This window comes from Colletotrichum fructicola (assembly GCF_000319635.2).
Source record: "Colletotrichum fructicola Nara gc5 chromosome Unknown KSG_Nara_v1_contig01, whole genome shotgun sequence".
Lineage (NCBI taxonomy): Eukaryota > Fungi > Ascomycota > Sordariomycetes > Glomerellales > Glomerellaceae > Colletotrichum > Colletotrichum fructicola.
In genome coordinates, this window is record NW_027094051.1 from 1,327,656 (window position 1) to 1,349,863 (window position 22,208).

The 22,208-nt window shown below is 51.2% G+C and overlaps 7 protein-coding genes across 7 annotated transcripts; 4 read left to right on the forward strand and 3 right to left on the reverse strand.

Annotated features, from left to right (window-relative positions):
• Positions 1 to 790: 790 nt before the first annotated feature.
• Positions 791 to 2,535, forward strand: CGGC5_v000393 (putative amidase; the record flags this gene model as incomplete). The annotated part of the gene is made up of 6 exons (XM_032036995.2): positions 791 to 967; positions 1,036 to 1,185; positions 1,260 to 1,678; positions 1,741 to 1,864; positions 1,940 to 2,342; positions 2,414 to 2,535. The coding sequence occupies 6 exons, from the start codon at positions 791 to 793 to the stop codon at positions 2,533 to 2,535; spliced, it is 1,395 nt and encodes a 464-aa protein (XP_031884155.2).
• Positions 2,536 to 3,330: 795 nt separating this feature from the next.
• CGGC5_v000394 (Meiotically up-regulated gene 14 protein) lies at positions 3,331 to 4,346 on the reverse strand (the record flags this gene model as incomplete). The annotated part of the gene is made up of 3 exons (XM_032036997.1): positions 3,331 to 3,411; positions 3,481 to 3,997; positions 4,051 to 4,346. 3 exons carry the CDS (start codon positions 4,344 to 4,346, stop codon positions 3,331 to 3,333), a joined length of 894 nt encoding a protein of 297 aa, XP_031884266.1.
• Positions 4,347 to 5,685: 1,339 nt separating this feature from the next.
• CGGC5_v000395 (Arginine metabolism regulation protein II) lies at positions 5,686 to 6,550 on the forward strand (the record flags this gene model as incomplete). Its single annotated transcript, XM_032036998.2, has 3 exons — positions 5,686 to 6,087; positions 6,150 to 6,450; positions 6,507 to 6,550. The coding sequence occupies 3 exons, from the start codon at positions 5,686 to 5,688 to the stop codon at positions 6,548 to 6,550; spliced, it is 747 nt and encodes a 248-aa protein (XP_031884265.2).
• Positions 6,551 to 7,090: 540 nt separating this feature from the next.
• Positions 7,091 to 9,039, reverse strand: hypBA1-1 (Non-reducing end beta-L-arabinofuranosidase; the record flags this gene model as incomplete). The annotated part of the gene is made up of 2 exons (XM_032036999.1): positions 7,091 to 8,809; positions 8,878 to 9,039. The coding sequence occupies 2 exons, from the start codon at positions 9,037 to 9,039 to the stop codon at positions 7,091 to 7,093; spliced, it is 1,881 nt and encodes a 626-aa protein (XP_031884134.1).
• Positions 9,040 to 10,249: 1,210 nt separating this feature from the next.
• On the forward strand, positions 10,250 to 12,072 carry CGGC5_v000397 (Lactose permease; the record flags this gene model as incomplete). Its single annotated transcript, XM_032037000.1, has 4 exons — positions 10,250 to 10,457; positions 10,517 to 10,924; positions 10,981 to 11,382; positions 11,456 to 12,072. 4 exons carry the CDS (start codon positions 10,250 to 10,252, stop codon positions 12,070 to 12,072), a joined length of 1,635 nt encoding a protein of 544 aa, XP_031884146.1.
• Positions 12,073 to 12,197: 125 nt separating this feature from the next.
• On the reverse strand, positions 12,198 to 13,929 carry CGGC5_v000398 (Trichothecene C-15 hydroxylase; the record flags this gene model as incomplete). The annotated part of the gene is made up of 5 exons (XM_032037001.1): positions 12,198 to 12,360; positions 12,415 to 12,581; positions 12,631 to 12,945; positions 12,996 to 13,781; positions 13,846 to 13,929. 5 exons carry the CDS (start codon positions 13,927 to 13,929, stop codon positions 12,198 to 12,200), a joined length of 1,515 nt encoding a protein of 504 aa, XP_031884263.1.
• A 6,290-nt stretch (positions 13,930 to 20,219) lies between these two features.
• On the forward strand, positions 20,220 to 21,447 carry CGGC5_v000399 (uncharacterized protein; the record flags this gene model as incomplete). The annotated part of the gene is made up of 2 exons (XM_032037003.1): positions 20,220 to 20,472; positions 20,531 to 21,447. 2 exons carry the CDS (start codon positions 20,220 to 20,222, stop codon positions 21,445 to 21,447), a joined length of 1,170 nt encoding a protein of 389 aa, XP_031884264.1.
• Between the last annotated feature and the right edge of the window lie 761 nt (positions 21,448 to 22,208).

The window sequence follows — 22,208 nt, forward strand, 5'->3', positions numbered from 1 at the left end:
GAAGTGATGATAAGCTGCGCCCGACAGGGGAAGCTATGAGCGCGGAGCATGCGGGGGCAAGCTGATAACATGTCTGGGGCAAGGACTACCAGATATCTTTCGGGGACGCTCCGACACCAATCCTACCCGCTCAAAGGACCCATTACATGCTTTTTTCGGGATTCGGATATCTTCATCCAGTACAATTGCTTGTTTGCGAACTTGGGGAGGCGGGTTTCGTGCGGAGCTGACATGCGGGAGGACTGGATGACCATTGTAGTGGAGAATGGACCCGCTTCTGCACTCAGTTATGGCAGTTGACAGCGATAGGCGGAGAGGCGATCGCCGCCGCACAAGATAGCTCCAACTGATAACGAAGAACCGACTGGCTGGAAGAAACCGTACAAAGTGTCCGGGCTCTCTGACAAGCGAAGGTATGAAGGCTGGTGATTTACAGAGATTGACACAAGTGCCGGCATACTGTTGTAACGTCGTTGAATCGTTTCCTCCCTGATATCATGGCTATCACGGCCCTTGCAAAGAGTTGGCGAGAGCTAGCCCAGACGTGCATTGACATCCAGAAGAAGTCTATTCCGAAGGATTACGAGCTGCCGCAAAGTCAACTGCCGCCCAAAGATCGCCGAAATGTTCAAAATGTTCCCTATGAGGCAGGAATCCTCACGCCCGGGGAGCTGGAAATGACGGAACAAGATGCAGCGGGTTTGCTGGAAAAGTACAGATCTGGCCAATGGAGTGTCAGACAGGTTGTCACAGCTTTCTTGAAAAGGACAACAATAATTCACCAATTGGTATGGAGGCTATTGGCAGACTTTTGGTGCACATGCTGATGATTCGACGCTTGAAGACCAACTTCGCTACAGAGATTCTCGCTGAATCCGCTTTGCAGAAGGCCGATGAGCTCGATGCTCACTATCGAGAGACCGGTCAGTTGGCAGGGCCGCTGCATGGTGTTCCGATCTCAGTGAAGGTATGTGGGAACTTTTGTGTCTGCTTTGATGGAAAAGCCCAGATGGCTAAACTGCCCTGAATTCGCAGGAGCACATCGGTATGGGTGGTCGAATTACCCATGCCGGTTTTGTGGCGAAGATCTCGAACATCCCGTCCGAAGACGCGCTTTCAATCCGCATTCTGAAGCAGGCAGGCGCAGTGATTCACGTTCGAACAAATCAGCCTCAGTCTCTGATGGTACGTGACAACATATTTCCCAAATCATCTTCGTCTTAAGACTTGTTCAACTGACGTTGACTCGTTTGCTATAGCATCTGGACTGCAATAACAACATCACTGGGCTCACTTTGAACCCCCATAACGTCCTTCTTTCTCCCGGCGGCTCTTCAGGAGGTGAAGGCGTTTCCATTGGCGCAAAATGCTCTGTTATGGGCGTAGGCACCGACATTGGTGGCAGCATTAGAATTCCGGCCGCTTTCAATGGCTGTTACGGACTCCGCCCGACGGCTTTGAGAGTTCCTTGTCTTGGAAACTTTGGTATCACCTTTGGTCAAGAAAGCATTCGTGGGGTTGCGGGTCCACTGGGACAGAGCGTGGATGACCTGGACAGGTTCATGAGTGCCATGCTGGGAGCAGAACCGTGGCAAACAGAAACTTCATTGGTACCTTTGCCTTGGCGGCAAGTAGCGCTGAAAAAGGACATTAATATTGGTGTCATGTTTGATGACGGGTGAGTACTTTGAGCTCTTTTGCATGAGACTTCGAAGATGACTAACAGATGCGATTTATCAGATGCGTCAAGCCTCACCCACCAGTTCTTCGAGCTCTTCAACATGCAACAGACAAACTTAAGGCTGCAGGAATCAAGGTCGTGGAGTGGAAGCCTTTCGACCATGAACGTGGCTGGAAGATAGTCGTAAGTCAAGGCAACTCGTCTTCAATCACAAAGTCAGACATCATACCGGCGCAGCCGCTGACTTGACACGCGAAGTCCTCACTGTACTTCCCACAAGGCCCGAAACCGTACCTGGACACCTTTGCCGAAGGGGGTGAACCAGCGCTTCCACTGACGCACCACGCCTTTGCATTTTCCAAGTCTCGGCCGCTTACAATAGCTGAGAACTGGGCTTTGAATGCTGAGAGAGAGGCATACCGACGCGAATATCACGCTTTGATGAAGGCAAAGGGCGTTGACTTCATCCTTTGCCCTGCATACGTCGGGGCGGGAGTGCTGCAGGGCGGAGCAAAGTACTGGAACTACACGGCCATTTGGAACATTCTTGACCAGCCAGCATCTATTCTCCCAATCGGACTCCGGGTCGATAAGAACATTGATAAGCCTGAAGAGGCATACACGCCAAGGAATCAGCAGGATGAGGAAGAATGGAAAGCATGTAAGTTGATTCCTCCCGTCGATCATTCCAAGCACGAGGAAAGCTCGGTCATGCTAATCATCAGTTTCAAGACGATCCGGATACTTTTGATGGCACTCCAATTTGTCTGCAGGTTGCGGGCAAACATTTTGAAGATGAGGAAGTGCTGCAGGCAACACGGTTGATAGACCAAGTTTTGAAAAGCAGTGCATGATTTCCGGAGTTTGTGCGCAAGACGCTCGCGCTTTAGATTTTTATAGACCATAGAAATAGATCTAAATCGCCGCTGCGATTTCTACCTTTGGCGTTTTGGGCGCCATCCTGAAGATCCTTCTCTGTTCATACTTTCCTATTGCCAATTACATACTCAAAACCGTCGACGATTTCTCATTACAACATCATCTTCTTGTTTGCCGTTCCGACGTCGCAGATTAATTTCAACGTCGATACGATTTGAAAGTCCACTGGTAGTTCGCGAACAAACATCGACAGGGGGGGGGGGGTCGATGCAACGGTGACGTATGGGTCCCGGAAGCTTATCATTGGCGCTTCTAACCGTGTGCCGCGGAATAGATAACGCAGCTGCATCCATTGATAACAGCCAACATCTTGCTGGGTCTTCGCTCGGCCTTTCCTCTATCAGAGCCTATCCAATGAGTTCATTGGGGAATGTCGAGCGTCGCTGTCAGATGCCTTTTCCAAACTTGTAGGTTTGGTGGGATTAGAACTGGACGGACATGATTGGCGCATTGATCCCCCAGCACTTCCTGGGCAACTGACGGTTGATAGTGACCTCAACCTAGTCGGACTTAATTATCTCCAGTGCGATGTGTGGATTCCTGTCGTATGCAGTTCTTTCGTGAGGTCGGCAAGAGCAACACGGGCGGCGTCATGAACGGTGGCAGCACCGAGATCACCGATGACTGGATGTGCGAACATCACGAAATCAACGCCTTGACAGAATAGTTTTGCGGATTCGTGTATCATTTCTGAGTTATCTCAAACGACGTTATTCTCCTTTAGACAACTCTCCCTTTGACTTCCAAATCTCGTACTCAAAATCGGGCTGAAACTCAGTATACAATGTTTCCTACAGATAAACTGTCAGCGATCATTAGAGCACGAGGAATTAAGGGTACGCAATAGCATGAGCACTTACCGGATCAGCATTGACCTTTGCCGTGAAGTCTGCCGCCTTCTCACTAATGTGGTTCTTTGGCAGCCCAGTGCTCTCAACCATGATTTGGACCTCGCAAGACTTCTCCATCAGCGTGAAGAGATAGGCCGCCTCGTCGACGGTGCCTCCAGTTGTGAGTAGACCGTGGTTTTGGAGAATCATAACACGACCCGTGCTTCCAAGAGCTTCAACAATATTCTGACTTTCCTCGGCATCCAGTACAACACCACCGAATGACTTGTACACAGCTTGTGTGCCCCAGAAGTTACAGCTGTCTTGGTTGATGATATCCAGTGGTCTGCCAAAGGTTGACCATGCCTTTCCAGCTGGCGAATGTGTATGACAGGCCGCATGGATATCTGGTCGAGCCTTGTGAATGATACTGTGAATCATGAAGCCTGCAGCGTTGACGGCGACTCTGTTGCCCCCTATGACTTGCCCATTCTCATCAATGTGAACCATGTCGCTGGCCTTGAGCATACCGAAGTGCTTTCCGAGACTCCAACAGGTCAGTATCTTGAACCACAAAAGGCCATAAAGAGAGAAACTCACGGGTTGATCCAGAATGTGCTGGGATCTACCGGGTCACGGACGCTAATGTGACCACTGGTGCCCTCAGTAAAGCCTTTACGAGCGAAGACTCGGAAGGCGCCTGCCATGTGCTCAAGTTGCCATTGTCGTTTCTTGTAAGGGTCGGTAATGTTGGGGATTCCGGCAAAAGTGAAGCCGCCAGTTGCCAAGGCAGCAACGCCCGTTTTCTCCGACGTCTTCTCAGAAGCAGTTTCCAAAGCGATGGTGTTGGTGCTCTCAACCGGCTCAGCCACCGTAGTAACTGTTGTGGTCGACATGGTGACAATGAAGGGCTCTTTGAGTAAGCTGATCTATCGAGATATGTGAAAAGAATGGCCAGGTTCTCAGTTGAACGCAATCTTATCAATGCCTCGGATTCGCCTTGAATGTGCTCACTCTAGTAAATTCCCACTTCATCTGGTCCGCGGTCCGACATAGTCGACGCGACGCCTCCATACACCGATATTGCTACCCTGCCAGTGTCAAGCTCCACTGTGGCCGCTTACTCGGGCAATTCACAGAAGTCCTTTCGCTGTCGACTTCCCCGTAGAATGAACCCTGCATGAGCTCCACCTGGAGCTATCATGAGCTTAGCCTCTTTCGGCAGGGTACTGATACCCGTATCTTGACCCAGTTCTTCCCCGCGATGATTGTCAGATTGAAGGCCCAATGAATTGCGGAGAAAGTCAAAGTGATACTCTGCCATCCTGCTCTCGCTCCCAACTTCCTTCCCGTCAATGCGAACGATGCAGCTTGATTTCATGCACCCCACGGTCTCCGCGAAGCAGCCCGATGCAGTCCCAAGCTCGTTTGAATGCACCCAGCCGTAAGAGGACCAAGACTTTCACCGGCTGCTGGACTTGCCGCGGGCGCAAAGTCAAGTGCGACGAGATAAGACCCCATTGCCGCGAATGCCGTGCAAGAAATTTGCAATGCGAAGGTTATGGGGCCCGTTTGCAGTGGCTAAGTCCAGACACAGGTGTCCCTACTCGCAAGGGTTCTCTTGGTCCTGAAGAGGCGGGATTTCCATCGAGACGAGAACTTCCTCTGTGTAGGTGTTCTATGCCAGAGTTGAACTCTTGACTAACATGAGGATTAGCACCTATCAAGCAGGTTCTATCATGGAGTCAAGTTGATGGCATCTTAAAGACGATTGAGTCATTTGATGCAGCGTCGTCTTGCGGTGAAAATGGGCATCTACACGTTCAGAACTTTGGCGTATTCATGGCAACAAGAGCTCTAGAGTCTAATGATTTCGGACTGAATGAGGACGTAATGCCCAATGGTCACATTGAGACTAATATTAGCAACCAAACTCCTGGATCAGACTTGGACGACCATCACTCTCCGCCGCATGTGGTGAACAGTCAGACTACAAATGGTTTCGCATCACCTTCAAACTCGGAAGCGGCGATAGCATGGGAGTTATGCAACCTCCATGAGCATCAGGCTCGTAGGCCTTCAGTTATCAGGCATTGGCAACCGCAGACTCTCTCTGATGGTGCCTCTAAGATCAAGGCTATTCGCCCGAGTAGCTCACAAATCTCTGAGACGGAGCAAAGCCCACCACAATATCAACGTCAACACACGGGAATCATTCTGCCCAAAAGCCCCCCAATGTCCATCTTCCCCAGCCAAGATCGCTTCTTGATGCATCACTATGTCCATACAGTAGTGAACATATTCTGTGTCATCGACAATGCCAAGAGTCCCTGGAAAACGATTCACATTCCCAGAGCCATCCAGGGTATCGGGGAGATGGATGTCATGGGGTCAACATCCAGAGTGCGCAGTGCCCTGAGGAATGCTTTGCTCTCAATCAGTGCCTTCTTCCTGGCCAATGTTCGAGCATCTGAGTCACATCCCAACGAAGCTGTCAAGTGGGTGGAGGAGGCGATGCAGTACAGATATAATGCCATCGGTCTGCTGAAACAGGCAGTTGAGAGTGACCTATATTCAGGAGGAAAGCCTAAGTATAAGGAGTACCTTGCCACTATGCTATCAATGATCACGATCAATGTGAGTTGGCAGCTATTTTGATTGTAAACCTTGTTCCAAATCTCTAACCGTCCTCTTCTCAGATCATGTCAGGAGATACCAGCACCTGCGCTGTGCATCTAGATGGTGCGAAACAACTCATCAGCAATAACAGAAAGTCCAGGGTATCAGGAAAGACGCGAGCCTTGCATCGCATCTACTTTTATCTTCGAGTCATATACGAAAGCACGGCCATTCATTCATCTGGTGGTGATGTTCATGCTTCACCGGCTAGAGAGGCCTCCGACCAGTCTGAGGCCTACATCCCAGCGGACTTGAGGGATTCGCATTCTGAAGATCAATCTGAAGAACCCACTGAGATGGCTAGCTTTGAGTGTATCTACGGTATACCTCGAAGTCTCTTGCTCCTCCTGAAAGATACAACCAATCTCATCAAACAGGTTTCCCAGGCAAGAGAGTCTGGCCAACCGTCAGAGATTTCTGAATCGTTGAAGAGCCAATGCGATAGTCTGGAGAAATCCATTCTTGACTGGTCGCTAGAAGACGAGCTTGCTCGATGTCGTCAAACCAGTACTAGCACAAGCTTTGACATCATCTTCAATCAAACGAAGTCTTTCCATAATGCTCTAATCATTTATTTTGCCCAAAACATCCATCTCCTCAGCTTTCGATACCTTCGACAGTACGTGGAGGCAGTGTTGCAGGGAATCGAAGCTATCGAGAATATCAAGACCGACAACAATATTTTGGCAGCTCCGATCTTCTGGCCAGCGTTCATTGCAGCAACGGAAGCATTCGATCCTCAACAACAAACTCGTTTCCGGAAATGGTACGAAAGAGTTGCGATCTATGGGATCAAAGCAGTCAGGACCGGGAGCCGAGTAGTGTACGAAGTCTGGGATAGAGGTCCGTCAACAGACGGTCGAGTGACGAGCCTGTGGAGAACTATTATTGAGCAGACCGGGGAAACACTCATGTTGACTTGATTAGGAATTTTGCAACTTTTCTAAACAGTAAAGAAGGCTTAATCCCTGAAGCACCAAACTCTCATCCCCCCATTGCCGCCACGATTTGCCCGGGCATAGTACGGTATGAACACGAGATCTCTTTCCTCACCACGTTCCCATGGCTTGTGACTATACAGCTTTGAGCCGTTCGTGTTCTTCAGTTCTGTTCCCCTGGCAATCACAGGGGTGACCTCATAGCCCAGAATATCCAGTGGAGAGCCATCCTTCAGGCTTGTCGTCGAAAGGATGACGTTATCAATGTCCAGCTCGTTGTCGACATCTTCGATGCAATACACCAAAGGCCCGCGCCGAACGCATACCTCATTTTTGCCAAGTTTTGGGTTGGCGTACATGAGCTGCGGCTTGAAGCTGAAGACAACTTGAACCCTTCCATCTGTTCCTTCTGGCAGGTACAGATATCCGTCTTTGCATGTGCCGTCGCCGTTTGACCCATCAATCGTGTAGCCATCCGACCACCCAGGAATCCTCAAAGCAATTGTAACTGTGCCTGACCACGCTATCTCGACCTTTCCAGACCAAGGTGCAGCAGTTTTGATCGTAACCACAGCGTCGCTTCCAGGCACGTGAAGCACGCTCTCGATGTACAAGTGAATGGCCACTCTTTGATCTTGCATGGTGTAGATGAATGCTCCAAGATTGCCAAGAAGCTTTGCGACGTTTGGCGGGCAACAGGCGACGTCGAACCACCGACTCCGCTCCTTCGGTCGGCCTGTGAACGTGCGAAGAGGGTTCTCATAGTAAAACGACTCTCCGTCTAGACCGATCGCGCCAAGGAAGCCGTTGTACAGACCAATTTCCATAACATCGGCGTACTCGGAGTTGAGGTTGAGACGAAGCATTCGTTGGCACCAGCCAATCATTCCAAAAGTTGCGCAAGTCTCAGCATAGCAGACACCACCCTCTTCGGTATCCCCGAGCACGTATGGGTGTCCAAATCCCTCCCATTGACGGACAGAACCCAGTCCGCCCGTGATGTACATCTTCTTGTCGACCATGTCTCTCCATAGCGCGGCCAGAGACTTGTGGATACCTTCATGCTTTGTCAAACGCACGAGGTCGGTTGCGGCGGTCATGAAGTACATGGCTCTGACAGAATGACCCACCAATTCAGTCGCATCTGCTAGCCGCCGATCGGCTTGGTGGTAGCCGTAGTCTCTAGGCATCCGGTAAGTCGGTCTGAACTCAAAGCTGAGCCAATCCCCAGGATCGTTTCCTCTGGCCCAAGCTTCTTTGTCAAAGTAGATCTCGTCCTTCTCATCTCTTGTTCCGCGCTCGAGGATGAAGTACTGAGCTACTTGCAGAAGAAGGGGGTCCTTGGTCATTTCGTATAGCCTCAACAATCCAATTTCGATTTCTTGATGGCCAGGATAGCCGCGTCTCTTCCCAGGCTCTGATCCAAAGATTGAATCAATATGCTGCACAACTTTCATGACCGGTTCCAGAAGCCGTCCGCTGCCGGTCAAGGTCTCGTAGGCGACACATGCTTCGATGAGGTGGCCGATACAGTACAGTTCGTGCATGTCGCGGAGATTCGTCCATCGTTTTTCGATTCCTCGCACGGTGTAATACGAATTGATGTAGCCATCTGGGTGCTGTGCTCCGCGTATGTTGTCCACGGCCTCTTCGACATTCCTCATCATCTCCTCGTCGGCGTGTGTCATGAGGAAGTAGCACGCCGCTTCGGTGGCTTTGTAGACATCGCTATCCCAAAACGGCTGCACAAGGTTGTTAGCAGAAGCCTATGTGCCTTGGAGTTCCAATATGAACTATAGCTTTTACTCACGTGGGGCTGGGGTTGGTGGCCTTCTTTCCATTTCAAACAGTCCCAGTGGCCTGATTCTTTTTGGGCTTTGACCAGAGCGGGTATAGTTTTCAATCGGCCACTGTCACGTAACTGCGCCCAGAAGGAAGACGTGATCTCAACATTTCGCGTGGGGACCTCCATGATGAGTTACCTGCAACACCAAAACTGATGCTCACTGTTAGATCACGAAGAAAAAATTGGAAATATGAAGAATCCCGAGCGAAAGCCTCAAAAGTCAGGGATAATGCAAATGAGGGGATCTGAGGAGTCTCAAACAGTGTCTACGAAGCGCTCCAATAAGATTCATGTAGCGAGTGTTGGCACCACATACGTCACTTGCTGAGGCCATCCAACACCCGATCTGCAACCTGCAGTAGCTAACATGTAGTTCTTACACCCAACTCTATCCCACCCTACAGTAGATTGTGAAGCCGGCAAGGATTGGAGCCGCATGCCGCGGCAAGCGTGGGGTCCGACATCAACAATGCGGGGTAATATCGCCTGTGTATATGCGAGGTTATTGATGCGTACTGCATGTTTAATGGATGCACTTAGCCTAAGATGTCATCTTCCAAGCAGCTGTCGTACCGAATGCGAAATGCAGATGGATTCCTGTGAAGCGTCACGAGACCTCTGGACACAGAATCGCGGGGGTGTTGAGGATTCGACTCCTAGAATTTCTCCGATTGCAGGCCATTAAATGACATGAAGGTAGGGGAGTAGTGTGGCTGTACTCTGAGCACACGCTCATCCCAACAATACCACAGTGAGTCCAGGATCATATGGGCATCCATGGATACCCAATGGAAGGCGAGTTTTCCCATCGGCTTTGGAGAGGCTTTACTGGACTGCCCTACTCGAATGATCATATGTTTTGCCACATGCCTTTCTCCACTGTCAGACTACATCTTGGGACGTGACAACCGGGATACATGTTAGAAGACATCGAGCTGCATTGAGGTGTACTGGCGGGAATAACTCGTCCCCAATGCCAAGTCGGCCGTCGGCCTTCGGGTGGTTAGCTTTGAAGCACTGAGAACCTCCTTTCTGATTCGCTACAACGGCCACACAAACCAGAATATCGGATTCCAGACAGCTCAAATTTGACTTGTCCCAGGAGTCTGGAAAGGTATCTGGGGAAGGATCTCACCATCCCCGCATCTAGACTGTTTACGTCGATGGTCTTGCAGGATACTCAACTGGAGGCCAAGTCCATCAATAGTCACTCACATGCGATTGTCGTTTTTTACGTGGGATAGTGTCCTCGCCGGTTTACCTATAACTTCAGAGACAACACGGTTCCTTCAATTTCAGCTTCTGTGCCAAATACAAGGTTCTCTTCACCCTGAACATGGCTCCTGGAACCCCTCCTGAGATTTCTGCTACAGCGCGTCAGCCTCATTCAGGGGCCACTGTGAACATTCCACTTGATAATATGGATGTCAAAGAGGTTCAAGTCCGCTCAGTGGAGCTAACCGACGCTGTCGCCAAAGACAAGCCGAACTACCGTTCTCGGTCGCAAGTCACTCTCTGCGTGATCATCCTATTTGTCACATTGAGTAAGTGAATGATCGAAGTCCATTCTCTCAAATGCGATGGCTTACTTCCTGCTCGTCAGATGGCTGCATGAACGGATACGACGGCTCCGTGATGAGCTCTATCAATGCTATGGACCAGTTTCACGAACACTACGACGTTGGCAGAACTGGACCTACGATTGGTCTCGTCATGGCTATCTACACTGCTGGTCAAATTTGTGGAAGTATCTTCTCCGCTGGAGTTATTGACACTTTCGGTCGAAAATACGGGATGGCAATTGGCTCGGCCTTTATCATTGTCGGCTCTATCGTCCAGGCAACGAGCCAAACTCTTTCCGCGTTCATAGGCGGCAGGTTTATTGTCGGATTCGGCGTCCCCATGTGCACGATTGCAGCACCGACTTATATCGTTGAGATGGCGTACCCCACATGGCGAGGTCTGGCCGGCGGTCTCTACAACGTCTTGGGCTGGTATATTGGCTCTTTGAGTAAGTCACCAGTTATGCGCACTACCACTCTGCTGAATCTAATGCAATAACAACAGCTGCTACTTGGACGTGTTATGGCACCGCAAACATCCCCGGCGACATGTCATGGCGCGTGCCATATATCGTCCAGGTCGTCCCGGCGGCGGTCATGTCCGCTACGGTTTGGTTTATCCCCGAGAGCCCTCGTTGGCTCTTCGCTAAGCAAAAAGACGATGTCGCCAAGTCCGTACTTATCAAATACCACGGTAACGGCAATCCAGATTCTGCTGTCGTCAGACTTGAATGCGAAGAAATCAAGTTCTCCTTGGAGGTTGAGGCAGAGCTGACCCGTGGGAGATGGTGGGATTACAAGATTCTCATCAAAAGCCGCGCCAATCGCTATCGCATGTGGATTCTTGTTCTAATTACGGTGTTCAGTCAATTCACTGGCGGCGCTGTCATAAGTTATTTCTTGCCATGTGAGTCAATATAAACAATTCCCTCTGAATTCATCATCCTGTTTCAAAACTCCAACTCACACATACCTCACAGCCATTCTGGAGACCGTCGGCATCACATCGTCCTCTCAGCAGCTCCTGATGAATGCGTTAAACACGGTGTTCTCGTTCTGCGGCGGCATAGTCGGCGCATTTTTCGTCGATAAGGCCGGTCGCCGGCCCTTACTGCTCTGGGGAGTCTTTCTATCCGGCCTCGTGTACATCCCCATCAACGTTTTGGCAGCTCTTTCCGGTGGTCACATAGACACGGCATCAGGATACGCATTCATCGCGATGATATTCCTGTATGGAATCGTCATGTCATTTACATGGACACCGCTTCAGGCGCTGTATCCAGCAGAGATTCTCAACACTGACATACGGGCTAAAGGAATTGCAGCAGACAAGTTTGTTTCAGGTATCGCGAGTTTTATCAACCTGTACGCGACACCGATTGCTCTCAAGGACATTGGATGGAAGACATACACCATCTTCCTGGTTCTTCATTTCGTCCATCTGGTGCTGATGTACTTCGTTACCGTTGAAACCAAGGGAAGATCTTTGGAAGAGCTTGAGGAAATCTTCAACGATCCGAAACCTGTTAAGCGGAGCAAACAGCTCAGCAGAGTTGTTGTCGGAGCTGGCGTTGGTGTCAAGGTTGCGGATGCTTAAGAATTTGTCTGCCTAACAGTCTGTCCCAAATGCCCAATCATCGATACAACGAGGCTAGTTCTATTCTTGCAATGACTCTTGGATATGGATCAAACTGGTTTCCATGTGAAACAGAAAGTACTAAGTTACTCAATCTTCCTGGGCGTAATGTAGCAGTTAACAGGTCCCTTCTCCCAAAGCAAAAACGCCTGGCTCCTCTCGTCCCATCCCTTGCTATCCTCCGCAATCCTCATGTCAAAGTTCCAGACCATTCTGGCAACGATCAAACGCATCTCCGCATAGGCCAAGCTGTTTTGTGGTCAGTTTCACGTTGTACCAGGTGATAGCCCGGGGCAAACTCACTTTCTTCCGATGCAGTTCCTTGGGCCAACAGAGAAAGGCTGGAAGGCCTCCTTCCTGTCACCAGAGAATCGCGGATCGTCGAGCCAGCGCTCGGGAATGAAGGAGTCGGGCAAAGTGAAATGGTCGGGGTTGTGGAAAACAGGCCAGTGCCAAACCTGGACAAGGCTCTACGCTTCATTAGTTGTGCGACCAAGCTGTTTCTGACGCTCAACTTACTCCTTTTGGTACGTGTTGTCCCAAGAAAAGACCATCACCCTCAGTGACCCTGCGCATAATGCCCGTTGGAACAGGCGGATACATGCGGAGACTTTCGTTGATGATAGCCTGCATGTACTGGAGCTTCTGCACGCTGACCATGTTGATGTCGTCTTCAGTGGCAAAGGCCGATCGGACCTCGTTGTTGAGCTTCTCTAGAGCACTTGTATGGGTGGTGAGATAGTACGTGATGGCCGACAGCGCGGTCGCAGTAGTCTCAGATCCCGCGACGATCAGAGTTGAGGAGTTTGCACGCAGCTCTTTAAACTGCAGCTCCTGTGAAGACATTAGCGAGGAAGTCCGGATATAATCGCAAAATCACATACCATGGGACCCTTCTTCCGCGTCATGGAGTCCATAAAGTCCGGGCGCTCCGTCTGAGTAGCAAGTCGTTGCCTGACCTTCTCGCGTGTGAGTTGCATGTGCTGTTCTCTCTTGTTCTTGATGCTCGTAGGCATGAACTTCATCAAAAGGTTCTCGATAGGAGGGTAACGTCGAATGTTGAACTTAAAGGCCCCCTCTTTCACGCCGGCGAACAGAATTTTGACCCAAGGGTGGTAGTCGCTGTTGTCCAAACAGCCGAAGGGTTCGCCAAACGCCAGGTCTCCGATTACGTCGAAAGTCGTCCAGTTGTACCACGCAACCATGTCCAGCGGCTTAGATCCTCCAGCACAGTTCTCATGCAGCCGCTGGAACAGCAAGTCCACATACTTCTTGATGATAGATTCTTGATCGAACATCGACTGAGCCGAGAAGCCATGAGACAGCGCTCGTCGGTATCGGGAGTGATCTTCGCGGTTACCGCCAATAATGCTTTGCCTGTTATCGCGCATGAAGACTTCATCCCTGCCGTGATCGCCAGTTCCGTTCTTGAGGGTACCATGCAAGTCCTTCCATGCGTCGGGGTGGTTGTAGGCAAGCTCGTTGGGGGCGACTCGCACGATTGGGCCATACTCTTGGTGAAGCTCGAAGATTTTCTTGTGCATTTGACCAGAGAGGTATGCCCGGGTATACGGAAGACGAGTCGCGGCCCACCACTTTGGCCCAGGGTATTTTCGCAGGGGATGGAAGAACACATTGTAAGTGAGGACCGAAACAAGAGTGACCAGGCCCTGTTCGCGATGTTAGAAATCAACGCAGCTGGAATCCGACGTCGAAGAAAAGGGGTTGACGCACCAGGCAAGTCACTAGCAAAAGTCCCCAAGCGATGTTGTGAAGACTGAAGAGCCGAGCTCTGTCATCGAGAAGATGCGTTGCCATATTTGCTTTGATGCGTCCAAATTGCTCCAAAACCGATCCAAACTCGGTTACACTTGGAAACATGAAGCTGTAGGAGTATCTTTCCCATCGAAGACTGGACTGAAGTCTCTTTAATCCAAGCAGAGGGCGGGATTCGGCCCAGGACTCTGCAGCCGAAGCCCCTGTGAAACGACGATCTTCGAGACACAACTGCAGGGCACGGTTGCATCTCTGTGGGTATCACGCGAAGTCCGCGCATAATCCGGCTGTCATCGCGCCTCCGGACCCCGCGATTTGCACAATTCTGTGCATAACTCGTCCGGCTTGGCCCGCGTCCGGCCCATTCCGCCCCACTTGAGATCGCAGATTGCGGCACATCCATGCCGCGGTGCAGCCGTTGTGCAGTCGGCAGTTCTGATCGTTTGAGTTTAGAACTTGCGGAGCTGCGGAGCAATCCGTAAGGCCTGACTGAGCGGTAATCTTCATGTAATGATTGGGCGCGAGAACGTCGCTCGAATGCGAGATTTCATGAACCTGGCTTCCAAGCCGGCTAAGGGCAGCCCCTCTAGAAAAAAAGGCTATACGGGGCACGGAGTTGAAACGTCATGATGAACCGGACGATGATACCCTTGCTTGAAAACATCGGCGTTGATAGGTTCATGCGTCTGGAAGCGAGGAGTTGTCGCGACCCCGACACGTCTAGCTGCATCTTTCTCAGGCCACAATAATATGCATTGATACGCACCATGTGCGTGAAGGCGGAAATATTCAAACGTCCGTGCTTTAAGTCTGCATAACTTCCCCGTGGCAAGTGACATCCATGCCTGCGCGGCACAAGCTGCCAATAACGCAAAGGCATTTACAGTCAGGCGATCAAGTTGAAATTGGTGAACCATGACGTGTGCTCTTGAGAAGCTGAGGAGAGCATTGCAGGTAAGTTGTCACGAGCTGTGACAGTGAAACAGGAGTTCACTATTGGTTTTCGGCGCCGACGCGGCACCCACTTCGCACGGCCGAGTGGACAGACTTCCCGGTCTGTGGAGCCATCAAGTCCGATGCCACAGGGTTCGATCCACGGAAAGTGTTAGAAGGGACTTCTGTGCCATGTGCTCCATCCCCAAGACTTAACGGGGCCTCGACTGCGTTATAGCTCCGCGCAGCCGGTTTAAATCCGATATCACGTTGGTGGAGAGATCATACCATCCTCACACTGATCGAATTCTGCCTCGGACCAATCGTTGTGGTTATTAAAAGGTATGCGTGGTGAATCAGGGCCAGCACATCAAGTGAGATGATCAGTCCCAACTTGCAAGAGGTATGCACTACAGACAACTGATCAACTCATTAGTTGTTGCGAAGATCAGTTGCAAAGGGACTTGGCATTCGCTTGGGTCCGTTTCTTGCATGTACCCTACATACGGACTATCAGACGAAAGTTCATATGATATATAATTTAGTGATCCAGGCAACCCCCATTCGATGGGGAAGTTGATGTAGTCGCCAGTCAATAGTTGATGGCCATTGGTCGACCCTATCGATCTTAGCTCGTCGAATTGCTACCTCGAGCTGACATTGGTCATAGATCTGTGGACCTTGGGGCTGCGAGGGGCACGGCAACTTAGGTTCCTTCCAGACCGGGACTTTTCAAGAAAGTTCATACTTATTCGCAGGAGACGTTCAGTTATAAGACTTTCGGTCGAGACTAAATAATTGGGTAAGGTCTTGCTACCACGTGTCAGCCCCTCAACTGTGCCCGAATTTAGAGAATTCATCGAAAAGTATTAAGATGTGAAAGGGTTGATGGAATTAGGGCTTAATAGCCAACTTTGGCATAAGTCACCGACGTTACATTGATGGATTCAAGCCGTAAGCACCCAGAAACCATATATGCAGATGCTGACATGCTTATACGTACAAGTAGAAACAACCACCATTACCTGTCGGGCGTTCTTGGCATTAGAAACTGACGCTGCTTCCTATTGGCAGCCGGCCAGCGATAAAGCCAGAGCAAGGCTGTCATAGAAACTCTGGTAGTTATCCCACTCTTGCTTGCTTCAACTTCTCAAGATGGCAGGTAAATCTTCAGTTTCACGAAAGGATTTGAATGCTGGGCTTTCATCACCCCTTATACGAGCCTCAGGAAAGCCTTTGAATGATGAGACTGTTTGGGCTCTTGTCGTCTCTTATGAAGATTTGCATCTCCATGGTCAGGGATCCGAGGAGAAAAGCGTACATACCGTTGTTTGATAGATATGCGATTTTGGACATACAGCATTGCTAAATCCGCTTGAAATTCTCATGAGGTACACAAGAACATGACACCAGAAACAAGCGTCAGTAGGAGGGCGAAGTGATCAATCTTTATCCGTTTTGAATTCTGGTCGAGTATGGACAGCATTTATGAACATCTGAAGACGGGTTGTGGGCGGTTAAAGGGAGTACCAACGTGCTTACGGTTGAAACGATCTGTAACAAGTATTCAACGCCAGCAGTCACAACCATTAACCCGAAAGAAATCATTTTCACCACACAGGGACCAAAGATAACAAGCACAATATCTCCTCACACTTTGAAGATGAATTTCTCCCTTCTTGTCCTCGCCGTCGCAGCGTTCACCTCGTTTTCTGCCACACCGATGGCGGATGATGTCTCGTCGCCATGCGGTCTGAAGATCATATCACCCTCTGGAAGCTCGTTCAACTTTTAGCGGCTGCTACTACTTGTGCGACCTCTAACATTTCTCTTGCATAGCATGCTTTACTGAGTCATGATGTTTTAAACAGCGCCTCGCTCGCCCACTCGCTACGTTTCCACCGTCTGCATGTGCCCGGGATCTCGCATCTACTATCTCAACAAGGACAACCAGAGCCGCGGCCTACACGGCTGCGACCCTCATTGGGGCTATATCGGAACTGTTTACACCAGCAACCCTAGCTCCTGCTGCCGCATTGCCAGTGATGATGCAGTTGAGAAGGATGGAGACGATGGTCCCGTCGAGAAAATCGAGGCATTTCTCCTGGAGTAGTACGATGCCATGCACAGTACGTTATATGCTCAACTGGGAATTAAGGTCATGTTATTGTTCGATCTTTTGAGTTCACGTGCATAGTCAGTGGTAAGGCATACTTCATTCATTTTGTGGCCTCACATAGACATCATTTCAATCAGTTACCTTGATGGCTGAAGGCGATGTGTACCTCACATGTATGCACCGACTTAAAAGACTACGGAAATGATGCCAAGTCGAATTGCAACTACGAATTGTGTCAAAGTCAGGATGTACTAGAGTAGTGATGTTTTAGCGTTTTGCACCCAGTTTTCTCTTCTACGGGTAACCAGCTCGTCATACAGACGGCGTTCGGCACATTATGAACTTTCAAAGGCAACATCCGCAACTCAGTCCTAGCCCAAACTTTGAGCTCCACCACATAACCTTAACAACACGCGTTTGCGGGAGACGCGTGAGCCGCGCGCCAGCGCAGATATTCTGCTTGAAGTCTAATATTGACGTCACGTTTATTACCTGGTGGCCATGGGTGCTCATTTTCGCTATCGATTGTGGGTCAAAACAACACAACAGAATCAAAACACCCGTGACAGAAACCGGGAAACGCCGTGTCAAGTCATCCGAATAGTCATCATGTGCCCTTGTAATAATTCTCTTGTTATGAATTTTTGTGCTCTGCTACAAGCTCCTACACAGCAATGTGGATGAGAACATCCACATAGCAATAGCTGTGGTGAAAAGCAGAGGGTTTCTCGCAGCGATGGCGGATAGTCCACCTTATTGCCTATGATTCACGCGCAACTTCAGGTTTTAGAAACCCTGGTTCAAATCATGATTTAAAAGGTCATGACCGCCAAGAAAAATGCCTTTGACGCATTACATACAAAGAGAAGCCAAATTGCTCCAGGTCCTGAGCCTCCAAGGTCACAGGAGCCTGAGAAGAGGAAGGTTGCATTCCTCTTTAGACGCGTGAACATTCGCTGTATCTTCTTCTCATTTCAGGAAGGTGACGGACGGCTTCCATATGGAGTACAAGTCGCCTCATGATAACTAAATTGGATGAATGGGGTTACCTGCGTGCGGACTGGTCATCCTTGAATGATTCCGCAGTCGTCACAAAGCCGGGCGCAGCCCTCGAATAATTGGGGCCGTGGACTCGCAAAGGCTCGGGGAGCGGGAATGCGGGCAGCGAGTAGACGAACCCCAGTCGCAACGGTCTAGGATGATCGGGATCTCACTCAACAGCCATAACAAGGACCAGGAGGGGGCTTTGACAACAGAAATAGAGACAGCTTTGAAATCTTGCAACCCTGATAGGTGCCGAGTCGTCGGCTAAAGGCTACAGTAGAGGCGATGGGCAAGACGGACTGCCCTAAAAAACTGGGAGATCTTGGCCAAGGCTTGTTCCTGTACTCATTCGTGAGGGCTCGCCGCTGCAGAAGGCGGGAAAACCGACGGGCATGATGCAACGCTCCGGGAAGCGTGCCTTGGCGATGCTGTCCCTGCATGAACTGGGCTGAAAATTTCACCAAATCACCAAAGTCCCTGGGACGCGTAGGAATGAAACACGTTGAATTGCATTGTAAAGTGATGGTCGGCTCACCACGGCATGGACTGTACAGTAATTACAGGATGGATCTAATCTGCGAATACACAAAGAATAGAGAGAAAAGAAAAAAGCGCTCAAAATCTCTCGGCACGGCAACACACCCGACGAGACACACCCATCCCTCCGGACGTGATAACTTCGGCAAATGTGGCCAACTGCCAGCCACACGAAATTCCGCTGTGCTCTATGTGACTAGCGGGCGGTGACGCTGTGGAAAGAAAGGGAGCCTCGTTGGCCGGAAATAGAGCATTCTGCCCATAGCGACACGCGTCGGGTGACGACTCAGAGACCTCCCGCTCAAAGGCCTCGACTCCTCGGGGTGGGTGAGGCTAGTCCGTAGCAGCCAATGGCATTTCGCTGGATTGATTGGGCGCACAAAGACTGGCCCGGTCCTCGCCCCCGAAATTTAGGGATCCCCGGCCGGTCGGGTGTTTTTCAACTTTATGTCGGGCATCCCGGACGTTCCCCGGCCGATTCATGTTTCCTAGGTTGCGGGAGCGCAGACACCAGACGAACTCTATTGCGCAGAGCAGGATCATAGCTCTCGAGTGTCACCGTTGTTTCTTTGCCTTTTCAGACGAATTCGCAGCATTAATCATGAAGTCGCAGTACGGTTTTCTTTGGGGTTAGTTACGAGCGCATGCATTTACCCAGAGAGAAGGCGTTTTGGTCGATCCAAATTTGCACAACCGCATCAGGCTGGCGGTTCAGATTTTTCTTTCCCTCCTCAAATCTCCATTCATGCTGCCAAAAAGTTCCTAGAACCGCGGTTGCGCACATTACCCGCCCCTTTCGAAAGCCCTCCCACAGACCGAGGGAACCTGGGCTGTAAGGGACTAAACAGGCCCCTCTACCCCTCGATAGGGTGAATTGTCAGCAAAATTTGGTCCAATCTCATTGAAGCTGCGTAAACGCACAGCGGCGCCACCCGCGATGTGGGCACTGCCTCGTCATCGGGTGCCCCCTAACGAGAAGCTTTTGCCAACGTCGGTTTCCACAAGTCTTCGGGAAGTGGGAGGTCGACCAGGAGTTCGTCCCGCGGGCTGCTCCACCCCGGATCGACCCCGGGTTCCGCTTTAGAACCATCCTCTTTCCTTCCTTGGAATGCTTGAGTGCCCGTGGTCTGCTTGGCGTAGCACTCCGTATGCCGTTGAGGCTGAGTTAAGGACAACCGCTGTGGGGACGCATTGACTCGAAAATGCGCCCGGCGGAGAACAAAGTCGTGTAACTGAGGCTCAGGACCTGCGAACCCCTGTGAGTGCCACGACTGCCAACGGGTTGTGGATGACCTTTTGCGCCGCGCTGGTTGGACGGGATGTTCAGACGACGCGGTCCTACCGCTGTAGACATTGGACGGAAACGATCGAAAATAGCAAGTGTGGACTGGCGGAAAGGGTGGGATGACGAGGGCTCTCCCATGCTTTGGGTCCAGGTCCCAGGACCCAGGCTGGGGATCGGACGAAGGCGACGAGCCCCTCTCTAGTCCACATCACGTACGCGGCGTCGAGAGATAGAGGACGATGAAGATCGACCTTTGTATAAAGACCGGCGAGGAAGTCGATCATCTCGGACTTCTTTTCCTCACCAGACGCAACCACCGCAGCAACATTCGCTTCAACAACAGCAAGAACACCAACACAATCGTTTTCGACATTCGCTCATTGTCTTGATACCAACAGTTCTTCCTGACACACAATGGTCCGCATCACCGCCCTCTCGGCCGCTGGCCTTGCCATCGCCGGCCTCGTTTCCGCCCACCCCGGCGAGAAGCACGACCACAACAAGATAAAGCGCGACATCGCCCTCCGTGACGGTGTTGCCAACATCGGCCAGCGCTCCCTCGCTTCTTGCTCCAACTCCGCCGGTGCCCAGAAGCGCCAGGCCCGCGCCGTTGAGCGCCGTGCCCAGAAGGTCAAGGAGATCCGCGCCAAGAAGGGCCTCACTTCCCGTAAGCCGCTCCGCCTGCTCCCAGTCTATCCGAGTTTCAAAGCTAACATCACCAAAAGCCTCCAAGAAGTACCGCCGCGACCTCGACCAGCTCAACGCCTGGGAGGCCATCAACCACAACATGACCGGCCAGTCCACCAACGGCATCTTCTCCTCCATCGAAGACGTCTTCAGCGCCAACACCTCCTGCGTCCTCTCCCCTGAGATCACCGGCGGCCCCTACTACGTCGTCGGCGAGTACATGCGCTCCAACGTCATCGAGTCCGAGTTCTGCGACGGTGTCCCGGTCTTCCTCGAGGTCCAGTACGTCGACGTCAACACCTGCGACCCCGTCCCCCAGGTCGCCGTCGACATCTGGAACTGCAACGCCACCGGTGTCTACTCCGGCGTTGAGTCCGGCCAGGCCGGCCTGAACACCACTTTCCTCCGTGGTATCCAGCTCTCCGACCACGACGGTGTCGTCCAGTTCGAGACCATCTTCCCCGGCCACTACGAGGGCCGTGCCGTCCACACCCACTTGCTGTCGCACACCAACGCGACCCTGATGCCCAACGGCACCATCTCCGTCTGGGATGCTCCCGTCGCCCATATCGGCCAGCTCTTCTGGCCTGAGTCTCTGCGCGAGACCATTGAGGAGCTCGCCCCCTACAACACCAACACCGTCGAGGTCACCACCAACGCCGAGGACATGTGGTCCGTCCTCCAGGCCGACGAGTCCTACGACCCCTTCCCCCAGTTCGTCTACCTCGGCGAGGATGTCTCTGACGGTCTCTTCGCCTGGATCCAGATTGGCATCAACGCCTCTGCCGACTACCAGACCGATGACTACTACGGCGTCGCTGCCTACCTCGGCGAGGACGGTGGCCACTCTACCGGCTACACTGTCGGCGGTGGCGGTGGTGGCGGCGGCAACGGCACCGGCAACGGTACCATGTCCGGCGCTCCCCCCTCCGGCACCGGTGCTCCCCCTTCTTAAAGTGTGATTTTTAGGGCGCGGGCCTGATGCACGGATCGGCTAGCCGTGTCAACTTTTCCTTTTTGTATGATATTAGAGATACCTATAGACAGCCATTGAACATACAAGCCGCGGTGGAAGCGCACATTTCTTATCCTTCAATCACTTTTCCCGTTTCATTCTTAGTGATGTGTGCTCCCCTTTGATACCTGTGCTAGTATGACCGGCACCGGGACCCATAATTGCTGGGTTGTGGGGTCCGCTATCCGAGTAAGGTAGGCGCCGAAGCCGCGCGGCCGCTAGTTCTAGCGGGACTGTCCGGAGGTAGAATTTTGCCCAAAGCTGGATCTTGGGAGGTCTTTCTCATTTCAACTATCCGGTTCCTGATTGGAAACTTGGGGGAAATGCAAAATTGAGCCGAAAAACGATTGCCACTCCTCGGCAGATAGACCTGGTGGTAAAGATGAAGTCAATACAGCCTATGCACACAGAAGTGAGATGATGCTTGAAAAAGGAACAATGATATCAACTTGAAAAACCGCGACGGGATCAATGCGCAACTCAGAAAAGGTCTCGGAAATCGGTTGCAATCGGGCGATCCAATTCCATTACATAATTGCGAGAGAGCCAAGTCACTACTTACACACACACATTGTCTGCGTCGGAAGCCTCCCGATGTCACCGCATAATTTAAAGTAGGAAGAGAGTTGCAGTCTTACAGAGCCGAGAGCCAAAGATGCGATGGATCCATCACAATTGACTTTCATCAGCGTCAACAGGAA